The 13448-nt window shown below is 36.3% G+C and overlaps 1 protein-coding gene across 1 annotated transcript in view; it reads left to right on the top strand.

Annotated features, from left to right (window-relative positions):
* Window positions 1-13448, top strand: part of LOC121422381 (ADAM 17-like protease) — a 68517-nt gene that overhangs the window by 19839 nt on the left and 35230 nt on the right. The window contains exons 5-14 of the mRNA XM_041617391.1: window positions 476-555; window positions 2970-3067; window positions 3575-3714; window positions 4136-4222; window positions 5268-5360; window positions 6248-6383; window positions 8068-8178; window positions 9560-9690; window positions 10316-10385; window positions 10924-11059. Coding sequence (XP_041473325.1) covers window positions 476-555; window positions 2970-3067; window positions 3575-3714; window positions 4136-4222; window positions 5268-5360; window positions 6248-6383; window positions 8068-8178; window positions 9560-9690; window positions 10316-10385; window positions 10924-11059 — 1082 coding nt within the window. The remainder of the gene's footprint in view (window positions 1-475; window positions 556-2969; window positions 3068-3574; window positions 3715-4135; window positions 4223-5267; window positions 5361-6247; window positions 6384-8067; window positions 8179-9559; window positions 9691-10315; window positions 10386-10923; window positions 11060-13448) is intronic.

Raw genomic sequence — 13448 nt, 5'->3', positions numbered from 1 at the left:
CCCCGAGGAGACAAAGCATGGGGGGGCACGGCATTGTTCACAAACAATGCATTCCCCCCCCCCCCCCTCCCAATGCTTTGTCTCCTCCGGGTCATGGTCAGCTACTGGATAGGTGGGTGGGTGGATGGGTTGGTAGATGGAACAAAGAAAGAGTAAAAAGGAGAAAGAAATATAGAAAGAAACAGAGAAGGAAGAAAGGGAGGGAGGGTGAGAGAGAAACAGATAAAGGAGGGATGGGAAGGCAAGGGATTGGCCAGAAACAAATGAATGAATAAATGTTTTAATGTGGAAAGAAATAAAGAGGAAAGTAAGGAGGAATGAAAGTGAGGGAGAAAATTAAGTAAATAAGAAGAAAGGAAAGAAAGAAAGATGAAGAGAGAGGGAAGGAAGAATGAAAGTACTTAAGGAAAGAAATACAGTAAGAAAAAAAGAAGAAAGCTCATACTTGATCTGCTTGTTTCTATCTCATTCACAGCCATCTTGGAGACACATAAAAGAACCACACAACTTCAGCATGATAGCATACCGCAGCTCAGATGTCAAGCAAAATACAACGTAAGTTGCTACTCCATCTTAATTCACAGGCCATTTTAGTTTAAAAGTGCGTGCGTATTCCTAACCACCCTCGGTAAATAATTGCCTCCTGAATTAACTTAAAAAAGGAATGGTGATATAAAGTATTTTCATATTCTCTTCAGTTTTTTTGTCTCACCTGCATAGCAGAGTGAGACTATAGTCGCCGCTTTTCCGACGGCGGCGTCAACATCAAATCTTAACCTCTAAGGTTAAGTTTTTGAAATGACATCATAACTTAGAAAGTATGTGGACCTAGTTCATAAAACTTGGCCATAAGGTTAATCAAGTATTACTTAACATCCTATTAGAGTTTCATGTGACATGACCAAGGTCAAAGGTCATTTAGGGTCAATGAACTTAGACCATGTTGGAGGAATCAACATCCAAATCTTAACCTGAGATTAAGTTTTTGAAATGTCATCATAACGTAGAAAATATATGGACCTAGTTCATGAAACTTGGACATAAGGTTAATCAAGTATCACTAAACATCCTGCATGAGTTTTATGTCACATGACCAAGGTCAAAGGTCATTTAGGGTCAATGAACTTTGGCCAAATTGGGGGTATCTGTTGAATTCCCATCATAACTTTGAAAGTTTATGGATCTGATTCATGAATCTTAGACATAATAGTAATCAAGCATCACTGAACATTTTGTGCAAGTTTCAAGTCTCATGATTATAAGGTCAAAGGTCATTTAGGGTCAATGAACTTTGGCCGAATGGGGGTATCTGTGAAATTACCATCATAACTTTGAATGTTTATGGATCTGATTCGTGAAACTTGGACATAAGAGTAATCAAGTATCACTGAACATCCTGTGCACATTTCAGGTCACATGACCAAGGTCAATGAACTTTGGCCGAATTGGGTGTATCTGTTGAATTACCATCATAACTTTGAAAGTTTATGGATCTGATTCATGAAACTTGGACATAAGAGTAATCAAGTATCACTGATCATCCTGTTCGAGTTTCAGGTCACATGATCAAGGTCAAAGGTCATGTAAGGTCAATGAACTTTGGCCATGTTGGGGTTTTTTGTTGAATAACCATCATATCTCTGTAAGTTTATTGGTCTAGTTCTAAAAATTGGACATAAGAGTAACCATGTATCACTGAACATCTTGTGCGAGTTAGAGTAGTTTTCAAAGTCAGCACTGCTGCTATATTGAACCGCGTGATGCAGGTGAGACGGCCAGAGGCATTCCACTTGTTTCCTATTTATACAGCAATGATTTATCTTGTCGTATACAGTGCATCCCAGAAAAAACAAAACCGAGATTTATCAATGATTTATCATAACTTAATCACAAATACAATAGACAAGTGACCTACCATTGTAAAGCTTATAATCTCCTCTTTCATCTGAAATTACTTAGTTTATTCCTCATTCTCGGATGAGTGAACAAAAACAATTTGAAAAGGGGATACCAAAAATTAAAAGTCACTTGGCGTGCTGTATCTGGGTTTCAAAAAGAAAACCACATTTTTAAAAAGTTAAATATCTGTTCTTCTTTAAGGCTTGAATTTAAATAATTTCATAAAATGAAGAGGTTTTACAGGCTAGCGTTCAGGCTCACTCAACACTCTGTTTTGTTGACGATCAACCATGCATGAATCCTTTTGTTTACCGTGTGATAGCTTCTGTGGGAAATCGGTGAAAACGTTTATTCAATTAAATTATGGAAATACAAGCATAGTTTCGAGGGAACAGAACTTTTTTATTTCGTGACCATTTTCTGTGATTAAGGTATCTAATAAAATAGCAGATATTTAACTTTTTAGGCATGTGATTTTCTTTTCGAAATTCAGATACCCCCCGCCAAATGAGTTTTTGGTATCCCCTTCTCAAATTGTTTTTGTTCACTCATGCGTGAATGAGGAATAATCTAAGTAATTTTAGATGAAAGAGGAGATTCAAAGCTTTAAAATGTTAGGTCACTTTTCTATGGTATTTGTGAAATAAGTTATGATCAATCGTCCATAAATCTCAGTTTCGTTTTTTGTGGGATGCATTGTATATGTATCTTGGGGGATGGAATCTATTGATACACTTATATTTTTTCTATTACTCACTAGATTTATCAAGCAATTTTTTTTGTCATCATCCCAAGCTGTTGATCTTGTAAAGTGTATAGGGTGACCATCCCATAAGATGTAATGATGTGTTAGCCTTTCATGTTTTTTTTTTTTTTTTTTTGGTGCTCTCCTAAACAAAGGGGTAAAATAAAGTATAAATGCACTCTGTGAAACAACATTACAAATTTGCCTTTTGTTTGTTGAGAATGAAGATGAAATCCATTCAAATTAACTTTCAATATTATCATTTTTGTTGTGTTTTCGATTCGGATTGTTCCAATAACATTTTTTTATCCCTTTCTCTCACCAGGTCTTCATTTTGTCCACATGGACATCACTTGCCAGAAGGCCTCAAGTACGAAAAGACCGAAGAACAGCTCAATGGACACAACTCAGCGCATAAATATAGTAAGGACCAAACTTAGACCAAACATAATTTAGTAGGAGTTCTGTAGATTTATCTATCATTTTGATTTTACTAGTATCGTGGAGGTGAGACAACTGTTTTTAACATTGGTTCTGTGATTTCTATCAGTATGTTGAGACTTCCTTTTTGAGAAGTTCTACAATCACAGTGTCTGTTCATTTGGTATAAAATTAGGTATGCACTATCCTCCAAAACATACAATTTATTTGGATAAAGATAACTTGCACTGTGCAAAAGATACAGTCTGCTGTATTTTCATGAAAATATGAAAGTTTTCTGTAAACCCTTCCTGTACATGTATAGCTTTGTTATTTTCCCCCAGATTTATCTCATTAAAGTGATCTATGTGATAGTTGTTTACTGAATTAGAATCTAAATCATGCAAGCAGTGTCTCTTGTCTTGTAATGCAAATTTACGTACACCCCGACCATCTCTTCTTACATGTAAGATATCCATCTTAATCTCTTTCTCAATTTTTTTTTGTCAGAGTCATCATCGTCGTCATCACACTCTCGTCAGAAGAGAGCGCCCCCTCGTTATCATGTCTGTCCATTGCTTCTGACGGCCGATTACAGATTCTATCAATCCATGGGACAGAGTAACATGCAAATATCAATGAATTACTTGGTGAGTGGATTTAATACTTATTAACCAAGGCAGAGACCAAGCCTGGTATGTTTGCAATTTGGGGTCAATGGAAAATGCATGTTAAAGCATTCAGTCTCCATCCAAAGTACCAAAGCAATTGTATATTCCTCTCAGTTTTGTGTTTTTCATTTCAAAGAAAATGAGAAGTTATTGTGTGAAAGCAAGCCTCAGTGTGATGACTGGGGTAATGTGATGATCAGAGCATACATTTTTGTGCACGGTAATGTCCTCTTGTGCAGCTGCATTTTAAATAGTCAACGTTCTGATACCAGTCTCCCAACCTGAATACAATGAATTCAGAATTTCTTGGTACATTATCTTCTTGTACCAAGAATTATTTACCAAATAAATGTATTCTATGAGATTGCATTATCTTTCCCTCCACTTCTCTGTGTAACAGGTAAGCCTTGTTGATAGAGTTGACGTCCTCTACAAGGCAACTGAATGGGAACCAGGGTATTCCGGCTTTCAGTTCCAAATAAAAAAGGTAAATGCACATTGGGTAAATATTTTTGTTATGAAATTATTGTATCGTCCTATTTAATTCACTTATCCTGTCATTATCTTGTCTTATCATGAGCATGATTGATTATAATTTAACAAGCTTTTTTTTAGACCAGTTTTTACCTCTCTTAATCTTAAAATATTTAGGCCCACTTCATAAAGAGATAAAAACTATTTTAATTCTACCATTATCGCAACTACCATGATTACAGGGCTCAGCAGCTTATCAAAATCAAGGCTTCTATGGAATATGAAACGGATACTAATGACAAATTTACAATAGTCTTTATGAAATACCCTTGGGTCGATAAATGGTGAAGCAATATAACTTTGAGGTTATTATTTGGTTATTTATTTTAGTAAAAGTATTAATGTGCCATCTCTTATTAATACACGGTAGATATAAATTCAGTCATTGTAGATGAACACATTTTTAAATTCACTTTATTCTTGTTTTGCCACCAAATTTGGATGGGATTTAGTTGTTTTTTATTTGTTTTGTTTTCAATATTTTAGTCTCTGTGACTGGGAATGTTCAGATTCAAATTTTGAAGATAATTTTTTTGCATGATTTCTATGGCTTATGATTTGAAATATATTAGTTTTAAAGCAAATTAGTGAGACAAATTATTTCCAAGTTGTTAGAGTATAAATTCCAGAAAAGTGACACGTTATAGCAGTTTGTACTATCAATTAACGGTGACCCTTAACCTCTTTCCGATTTTTACAAACTTGGTACCAAAAGATATGTGAGACTTAAAAGAAAAGACTTCCCTAATGGCATGTCATTAAGCAGGGGGTTGTATGGCAATGGCAAATTTCTTGCGGGAGGGGGGAATAGACCCATCCCCTAATAAGGGTTGATGGGTGATTTCAAGACATTTTTAGAAGGGATCATGGTAACATTATGTTGGGCTACACTTAAATAATCATACCCCATAATACATTCAATTCACCCCTTATGACCTCTATCTATATCTCTCCCTTTCCCTCCATCTCCCCTCATATTGTGCTTGACTTACATGAAGATTGTCATCCATCAACATCCTTCGCCGTCCTCGTCAGATAACTACAATGTTGAACGAGACGGCAAGCCATGGGGAGTACAGGAACTCTTGGAGGTGAGTTTGTGTCGATAATAACACTATCAATACATTTCCAACCCTCTCCCCATGTCATGGGTGGAAAGATTTATTTCCTTTTTGTCTAATGCCATTTCATCCAAGTGCCAACCACTATCCACATGGTCTAATTGCCAATTCATCCACTCACCATTTTGTCTAATAGCCATTTAGTCCATATACCGTTTGGTCTAATTGGACTAAGTGTTAATTGTGCAAAATGAAGGAAAATAAAATGGATATTTTAATAGACCAACTGGTTATGAGACGTAATGGTCGTAGACGAAATGGTGATTAGACAAAGTGATGATTGGACCAAGTGGTTTTGGGGCCAAATGGTTGTTAGACTAGTTGTTGATGGACGAAATGGCATTAGACTAAATGACAGTAGACCTTGTGGGGAGTGGATGAGTAATTTGGCAATTTACCGGTGGCAAATCCTGGACCGATAGTACATGTAAAGAGTGATGAGCATATTCCTGGGTGCTTTGGCATGTGCTTATAATTCAAGGTACGGGGGGGAGTTAAAAACTGATGCAGAGGTTCAAGATTTGAGCCCTGGTTACGTCTTTTAGATGGTGACATGACATGTCAGTCGCAGAAATAAGTAATCATATCTGATTGATAACACGTCTTTAAAATTCCAATACAGATATTATTAGGCTCAGAATGGCATCAAACCCGTACTCTTCTCCATTCACAATCCTTTGTGGTTATATGAAAAATTCACTTCGCAATGATACCATTGAACAATGATATGGTATTATAAGTCTCATAATTCATTGATGTAGGATCAAATAAAGAAAGAATTGTCTACTTGCATGCCTTGCTGTAGTCTGTTAGTGCTTGATGAATGGATTATATTAATTGAGATATCTCTCTTGCAGGTTTACAGTAAGGAAGATCACAGCGCCTTCTGCTTGGCTCATCTATTCACCTATCAAGATTTCTCCAACGGTGTGCTTGGTCTTGCCTACATAGGCACACCAAGAAGCAATGCTGTAGGTGGTATATGTACTTCAGGTGAGTTAGACTTGCCTTGATTGAGTGGATTCTAGCTGGAAAGGACTCGGCCTGAGTCATTTCATTTTATCAGAAAAACCGTAGTTAATTCCAGTTGAAATTGAGTACAATGAACTTTCGCTGTTGAGCATGCATCTCAAATAGATGAGGGTATGTGTTGATTTCCAATGTTAGACAAATTTCAATTCTCTTATGGTCACAGTGCAACACAGGCTTGAATAAGCCAGTTCGTAGTTCCACTCTGCCGCATGATCAGAAGATTCTGCACGTGGTCAGAGGAAGGTCATTGGTACTGAACTGACATGGTGGTTTAAAGTTTAATGAGATATGCACCAACTTTGAAGTCTTGATTATTCATATATTCTTTTGAATTGTGTTTTTCAATTCCACGAAAAACAACAATGCGTTTACGAACGACTGGTATTTCACAGTTTGCCAAGTACATGTACATTGTACAACATGCTATAATATGCATTCAAAATAGAATGCGACAGATACATGTACCTTCATAAAGTGTTCATTGGTGTGCTATTCTAGTCACCTGGTCTATTCAATTTCTTCATCCTGCTCTATGAAGCATGTTTACGTGATATCTTGCTTTGAAATCTGCCTATCATAATGAATAAATGAAAGGTCACTTACCAAATTACCAAGGCCACTTTTTCAGAGGGTATGTTTCTAATTACAGCACAATGGGGGGGGGGGGGGTGTGGAACAACCGCAGCAAATTTTTAGGACATCAATGTCAGTCAACAGGGTGTCCACAGCCATGTTATTTGTTTACTTTGGATTAGTTGAAGCCCCGGAAACAGCACTGCGACATACTTTTCATATACATGTAAAGTCTCTGCTTTTGAAAATGATAGAAATTTGTGAATAATGCCGAGATAATATAACCAAATCTCTGTCTTATTTGTTGTTTCATAAAAGTTAGATATTATGACAAAATTTCTTATGAATGAATAGGGTTGCAACACTTCATAACTTACATGTACCACGAGAACAAATTAAAGTTATAAGAAAGGATAATTGTGAGAGATGTAAAGAGGAAGTTATTAGAGGTGGGGTCCTGGGGTGGTATTCTGAAAGTTGTCTTAACTTTTCTTGAAACTTTTTTTGTAAGTCAGCAAGATAACAGCTCGCTATTCTCTTAAATTGTCTTCTCTCTGTAAGGACGTCCCCTATTAAATCTCTCTGACATGCCCAATATTTCATCATCGACCAATCATTAAGCTTGTTATATGCTTAGGTCAACCAATAGAAGCATCTCTTCCGAAAAATAATAAAGCGCATCGTTGATATGAGGCGTAATTTCCTTGCGCCCCCGACGCTTATGCTTGTGCGCTTCTGTGCTTTTAACTTTACACATAATTGTAGCTCTGACATCATACATGCTCAGCGAAAGTTACAAGAAACCTTACAAGAAAAGATACAAGAATTTTTGTAATACGGATTTATTTTAACTCTAAAGAAACAAGAATATTTCTCTTGAGACAATTTTCAGTATACGGCCCCTGGGTTTAAAAAACACAGGGGCACTAATATGAAGGAAAGGGGACAATTCCTTTGTACTAATGGCACTTTTTACAAAGAATGGGTACATGTAATTATGTCCACATAAATTTGTTACTATTTAAGGAAGGGAAGACCCTAATCGTACATCCTGACATTTTCTTGTCTGTAGTGTATTATGCCGGCAATGGCAAGCGACAATACCTGAACACTGGTCTGACAACAACCGTCAATTGGGGACGGCGTGTGTTGACAGAAGAGGCAGATTTAGTTACTGCACATGGTGAGTTATACTGTTATGTCATCAACATAACTATGCACTTCTATGATTGAATAATCATATTTAGAGGATAGAATAACTCATTGAATGAGTCACTGTTAATTGGGAGTCATTGACTTTGATTTTAGTACATGTACACTTTCTATCTAGACTCTGGCCTGTGTTATTTGGAGCACCCCCTTTTTCAAGAAAATGTTGAAAATGATTAATTATTGGATTCATTCTGTCTTACAATCAAAATACATTTATTGGCAATAGAAATTACTGAGATTAGTATTCAACATGTGTGCAACAGTATATAGCATAAGGTTTAAAAAAAAATGAAAACTCGTCCACTCACCACAGGGGCGGAAATCTCTCCCAAAAGGTAGGGGGGACAAGGGGCTGGAAAATTTGACAAGCAAAAAGAAGAAAAAAAGTTATCACTCCAAATTTAAGGTTATTTCGACAAAAATAAATTTGATAAGCAAAAAAAAAATAAAACTAGTTTTTGTGGAAATAGAAGAGATGTCCTTGTGAGCGCTCTACCAGCTGCATTTCTTCTCCAATCATCTTCAAATGTGGCATGAAGGTCCATTATAGTAAAGCAAAGCCGCCTATTGATTTTGGTGTGGGCGGATACATCGTTGCCATGGAAATAAGAGGTTTTGTGGAAATAGCAGAGATTTCCTTGTGAGCGCTCTATTAGCTGCTTACCTTCTCAAAGCCGCCTAATGATTTTGGAGTGGGTGGAGACTTGGTTGCCATTTTAACCATATTTTCGTGGAAAATTTGGTAAAACCTGTAACTTCTGTCATAACAGTTGGCACACAGAAGGAATAATAGAAGGTGAAGCGAAGATGCCAATCATTTTTGGTGGGGGTTCTTAGGGTTAGGTTTATAAAATATATCCAGATTACTCTATAATTGTATTCCCCAACAGGTGATACTGGACAATATTTTAGGTTCTGGAGAGTCATGCTGCTCCGTCATATTATTGTCATCAAATTTGGTACCCACAGGCAAAATGTGGGCAGGGTCATTGTTGCCATGACAATTGTATTTACATTTCAAATATCTTTGTGAGCTCTATATATCGCAATGACGGATGATGCCATTGGTTCGGGGGATACATGTGCTCGGCCGCGTGACCCGCCGAGCATCTCTAGTTAGACTCAATGGCATTAGACTAAATGAAATTAGACCATCTGTAGTTCATCCATAGGTACAGAGGTATATTATCTTTTAGTTAACATACATTTTCCCTGATGGATCTTCTTCAGTCAAGTTCGGGTCACAGTTATTACATGACCGCTGTTTTCTCCAGAAAATGTAGTAGGTGTTTACTTAAATATGCAGTTGAAAGCGTCTTTATATTATTGGTTGTTTGGTTGCTATCCGACAGAGTTGGGTCACAATTTTGGCAGTGAGCATGATCCGGGTGATGAGGGCGATGAATGCGCCCCTGGTAATTCTCAGGGTGGCAACTTCCTCATGTACCCTGCATCCGTCACTGGTTCTTACGAAAACAACAGGGTGAGTTCTTTAAAGTTTCTTTATAGAATTAAGTGTAATGGCAATTATGATGGTGATATTGATGGAGATGATAATGATGATGTTGATGACGATGATGATGATGATGATGATGATGGTGGTGGTGGTGGTGGTGGTAGTGGTGGGGATTATAATGACGATACATATGATTATGAAGACGACGGTGTTAATGATGAGGAGGAGGATGATAATGAAAATGAAAAGGATTTGATACTGGTGTTTGGGATGGTGATTGAAATTATAATAATAATGTCATCAACAATGAAGTACAATATTATGCAGTCCACACACTCACCAGAGAATGAACTCATTGCCCCGTTCTCCTCAAGGCCATGGATATTTATGATTGCACATATATACATGTAAGATCATTCTTTGCCAGAGGTCCTAAGTATTCTGTTGGGAATCAACATTAGATCTTCAGATCCACAAGAGTCCAGTGATTTACTGTAGAAAATGGATCGTAATAAAAGTTAAAGAGAATGTTAATCCCATTCCGATTTTACATTCAACTTGAAATAAAGAAACAATGCAGTTTTGCAATCAGGAATAGTTGACTAATTCTTAAAGACAAAAACTTTGTTTTTTTTTCTCCAAATGATATCAGAAATTCTCCATTTGTAGTAAGAGGCTTATTTCACCAGTGCTGAGGGAGAAATCTGCAAGATGTTTTGTAGGTATGTATCCTATGTCATGTAACTCTTGCAGAACCAAAGGGTCTCACTTGTTTAAAGATTGTCCCAACCATGATCACTGATTATTTTTCAAATGTCTACACCCCTACACCTCTTAGTAGCACAAATATGTCGAAAGACAGAAGTTGGAGGAAATGTATTCCCCTTCCAGATGATGCTCTGCATAGCTTCTGTGTCTGATTTCAAGCATTGCAAGTAGACTAATTCCAAATATATGTATGTACTGTGCTTTCCTATTAACCATCATCTTCTCTGACAATTTTTTTAGTATGCTGTGCATATATCTAAAAGTATCCCATGATAGCATAAATTGGCTGATAAATATTTCAAATACTCAATTTACTTTTTTAAACTTGACACATTTCTATGAACACCTCATGCCTTTTTTGGGTGGTACAAAGTTGGGCCCTGCTGGTATGCAGTAGATGAATCTCTCTGAGAAAACCCTTCTTCAGATCATAAAATTCATCAATACATGTAGTTGGCATTGTTTTTATTATCTCTTGTCTCCTTCCTGTAGAGCCATCTCAGACATCACTGTGCGGGAATTACCGTTTAGAACAAGGAGAACAGTGTGATGTAGGCATAGTAGATAGCAACAACCCTGATCCATGCTGTACAGCTAATTGCAGGCTAAAACCAGGAAAAATTTGCAGGTATGCCATACATGTAGTTATCTAAAATTGTGTATCACATTCGTGTGCGTGCCTTTGTTGATATAAATGTTTCATAGTATAAAAAAATGAGGCGCAATAGCTCAGTAGAGCGGGGGTTTCGGATTCCGGTGACCTGGGTTTGATTCCCACTTAGTGCACTAGTGCCCTTTGGTAAGGCATTTATCCTCGTTACCAGGTCCCTCAGAGAGGATACAAGTAACTAAATTAACTCTGATCTAGAATCAATGAATATTGGTAAAAGAACAAAAGACATGAATTGGATAAATAAAGATTTTGTAATATAATTTTAATCACGTTGTTTTAGGGTGTACATGTATATGTATCATATGGTATGTGTCATCTGTCATATCATTCATATACTTTATGCAAAACAATTACAATCAATCATTAGTTACACTCAATCCTGCAATCAGTTGTTCTATTTTGTGTTATAGGACCCTTGTTACAACATTTCTTTAAAAACTTTTTCCTCGGTATTAGAGTAAATGTAGCTTAATTATTTTCAAAGACGGTCTCCAACCTTAAAATGATTCTCTTTTGATAATATGTATGAAAGCGATTATAAGTTACATCTTTGCACCAGAGAACGTGGTCCTGGATTATGTCTTCGTTCCTCATAATCTCATATAGTATCGTAATAAAACTCTTACAGGGCACCGCCTGAAAAGAAATTGGACCGTTTTTATGGTGACATGACTAGAAATTACTCAAAGGATGGACGAAGACCCTAATTAAAGTTGAATTAAGTAAAATTACCCAGAATTGCCGATTATAACATAATTTTTCACTTTAAAAAATCTAGCTCCGCCATGCTTCCTCTTTTACCTTCAAATTTATCATTTCCGATCACCCTATCAAGGGATGGTATTCTGAGGTCATTTTAACTTTGAAATATTTCATTTTAACTCTTGAAATTAAATTGGTATTCTGAGATGACATTTAATCGCGAAGATAAAATTTGAAATTCAATCTTCAATAAATTTTATCTTGCGTATCTACATGTAAGCATGATACACGATAGAGCAGTGCATGCGTAGACATATCCATCCATATCTAACCATTGCAACGTGGGTGATGTGCTTGCACCCATTTTACTTTGAAGAAAAATTTAAAAAATCTTAAAATAGGGAGAGGGCTATTTTATCTCCACATTTATTTCGGCAATATTTCTAGGTGAATTAGCTCCAAATATTCAAATGAAAATGAGATTTAAAAAATGATGTAGTCATTGAGAGCAAAACCTCTAAAAAATTTCTGTACAATTTTTTTTTCTTGACTCATATATGTCATTAATAAAAAATCTATATTGTAGTGAGATTCAAGTCACAAGACCAAGGTCAAAGGTCATTTATGGTAAATGAACTTTGACCAAGTTGGGGTTATTTGTTGAATTACCATCATAACTTTGAAAGTTTATGGATCTGATTCATATAACTTGGACATAAAAGTAATCAAGTTGTTGTTGTTAACTTTCCATTGTGTTCATGGCTCATCTCCCCAGTACCTTATTTCACTGATCAAAAGTTATACCCCTTCAAGATCCTTACGTTCCTCCCTTTCCAATTCTCTTGTTACCCCCAAAGTTTCCAAAACTTGGGGTGAAAGATCATTTGTTTACTCATCATCGAAACTATGGAACAGCCTCCCTCATAACATCAAACAGTGCTTGACTTCTGAAACTTTCAAAAATTACCTCAATACATTTCTGTTCAATTCTTCTTAATTTCTTTTATAATTTCCTAAAAAGCGCCTTGAGCACTCTACAGAGTGGATTTGGCGCGATATAAGTCTTAATTATTATTATTATTATTATCTCTGAAAATCCTGTGTGAGATTCAGGTCACATGACCAAGGTCAAAGGTCATTTAAGTTCAATGAACTTTGGCCAAGTTGGCAGTATTTGTTGAATTATCATCATAACTTTTAAAGTATATGGATCTGATTCATAAAACTTGGACATAAGAGTAATCAAGTATCACTGAACATCCTGTGCGAGTTTCAGGTCACATGACCAAGGTCAAAGGTTGTTTAAGGCCAATGAATTTTGGCCATATTGGGGGTAAATGTATTTGTTGAATTACCATCATAACTCTGTAAATGGATTGGTCTAGTTCATAAAACATGGACATAAGAGTAATCAAGTATCACTGAACATCTCATGCGAGTTTCAGGTCACATAACCAAAGTCAAAGAAAAATTAATACTAAAATATACTTTTCATACATGTACTTGCAGCTCTGCATTTGCTACCGTATAGTTGTCTAGGGGTGGATCCCCTGGCCCTTTAAGCAATTACATTGCTGTTCAAGGTGTTCTGCAACGTTTCTGAAGTGTCCTGATACAAAATTCTCAATTTTATCATTCATGT

The sequence above is a fragment of the Lytechinus variegatus genome, chromosome 1 (genome assembly GCF_018143015.1).
Source record: "Lytechinus variegatus isolate NC3 chromosome 1, Lvar_3.0, whole genome shotgun sequence".
Classification (NCBI taxonomy): domain Eukaryota; kingdom Metazoa; phylum Echinodermata; class Echinoidea; order Temnopleuroida; family Toxopneustidae; genus Lytechinus; species Lytechinus variegatus.
This window is presented reverse-complemented; position numbering and strand designations above follow the sequence as displayed.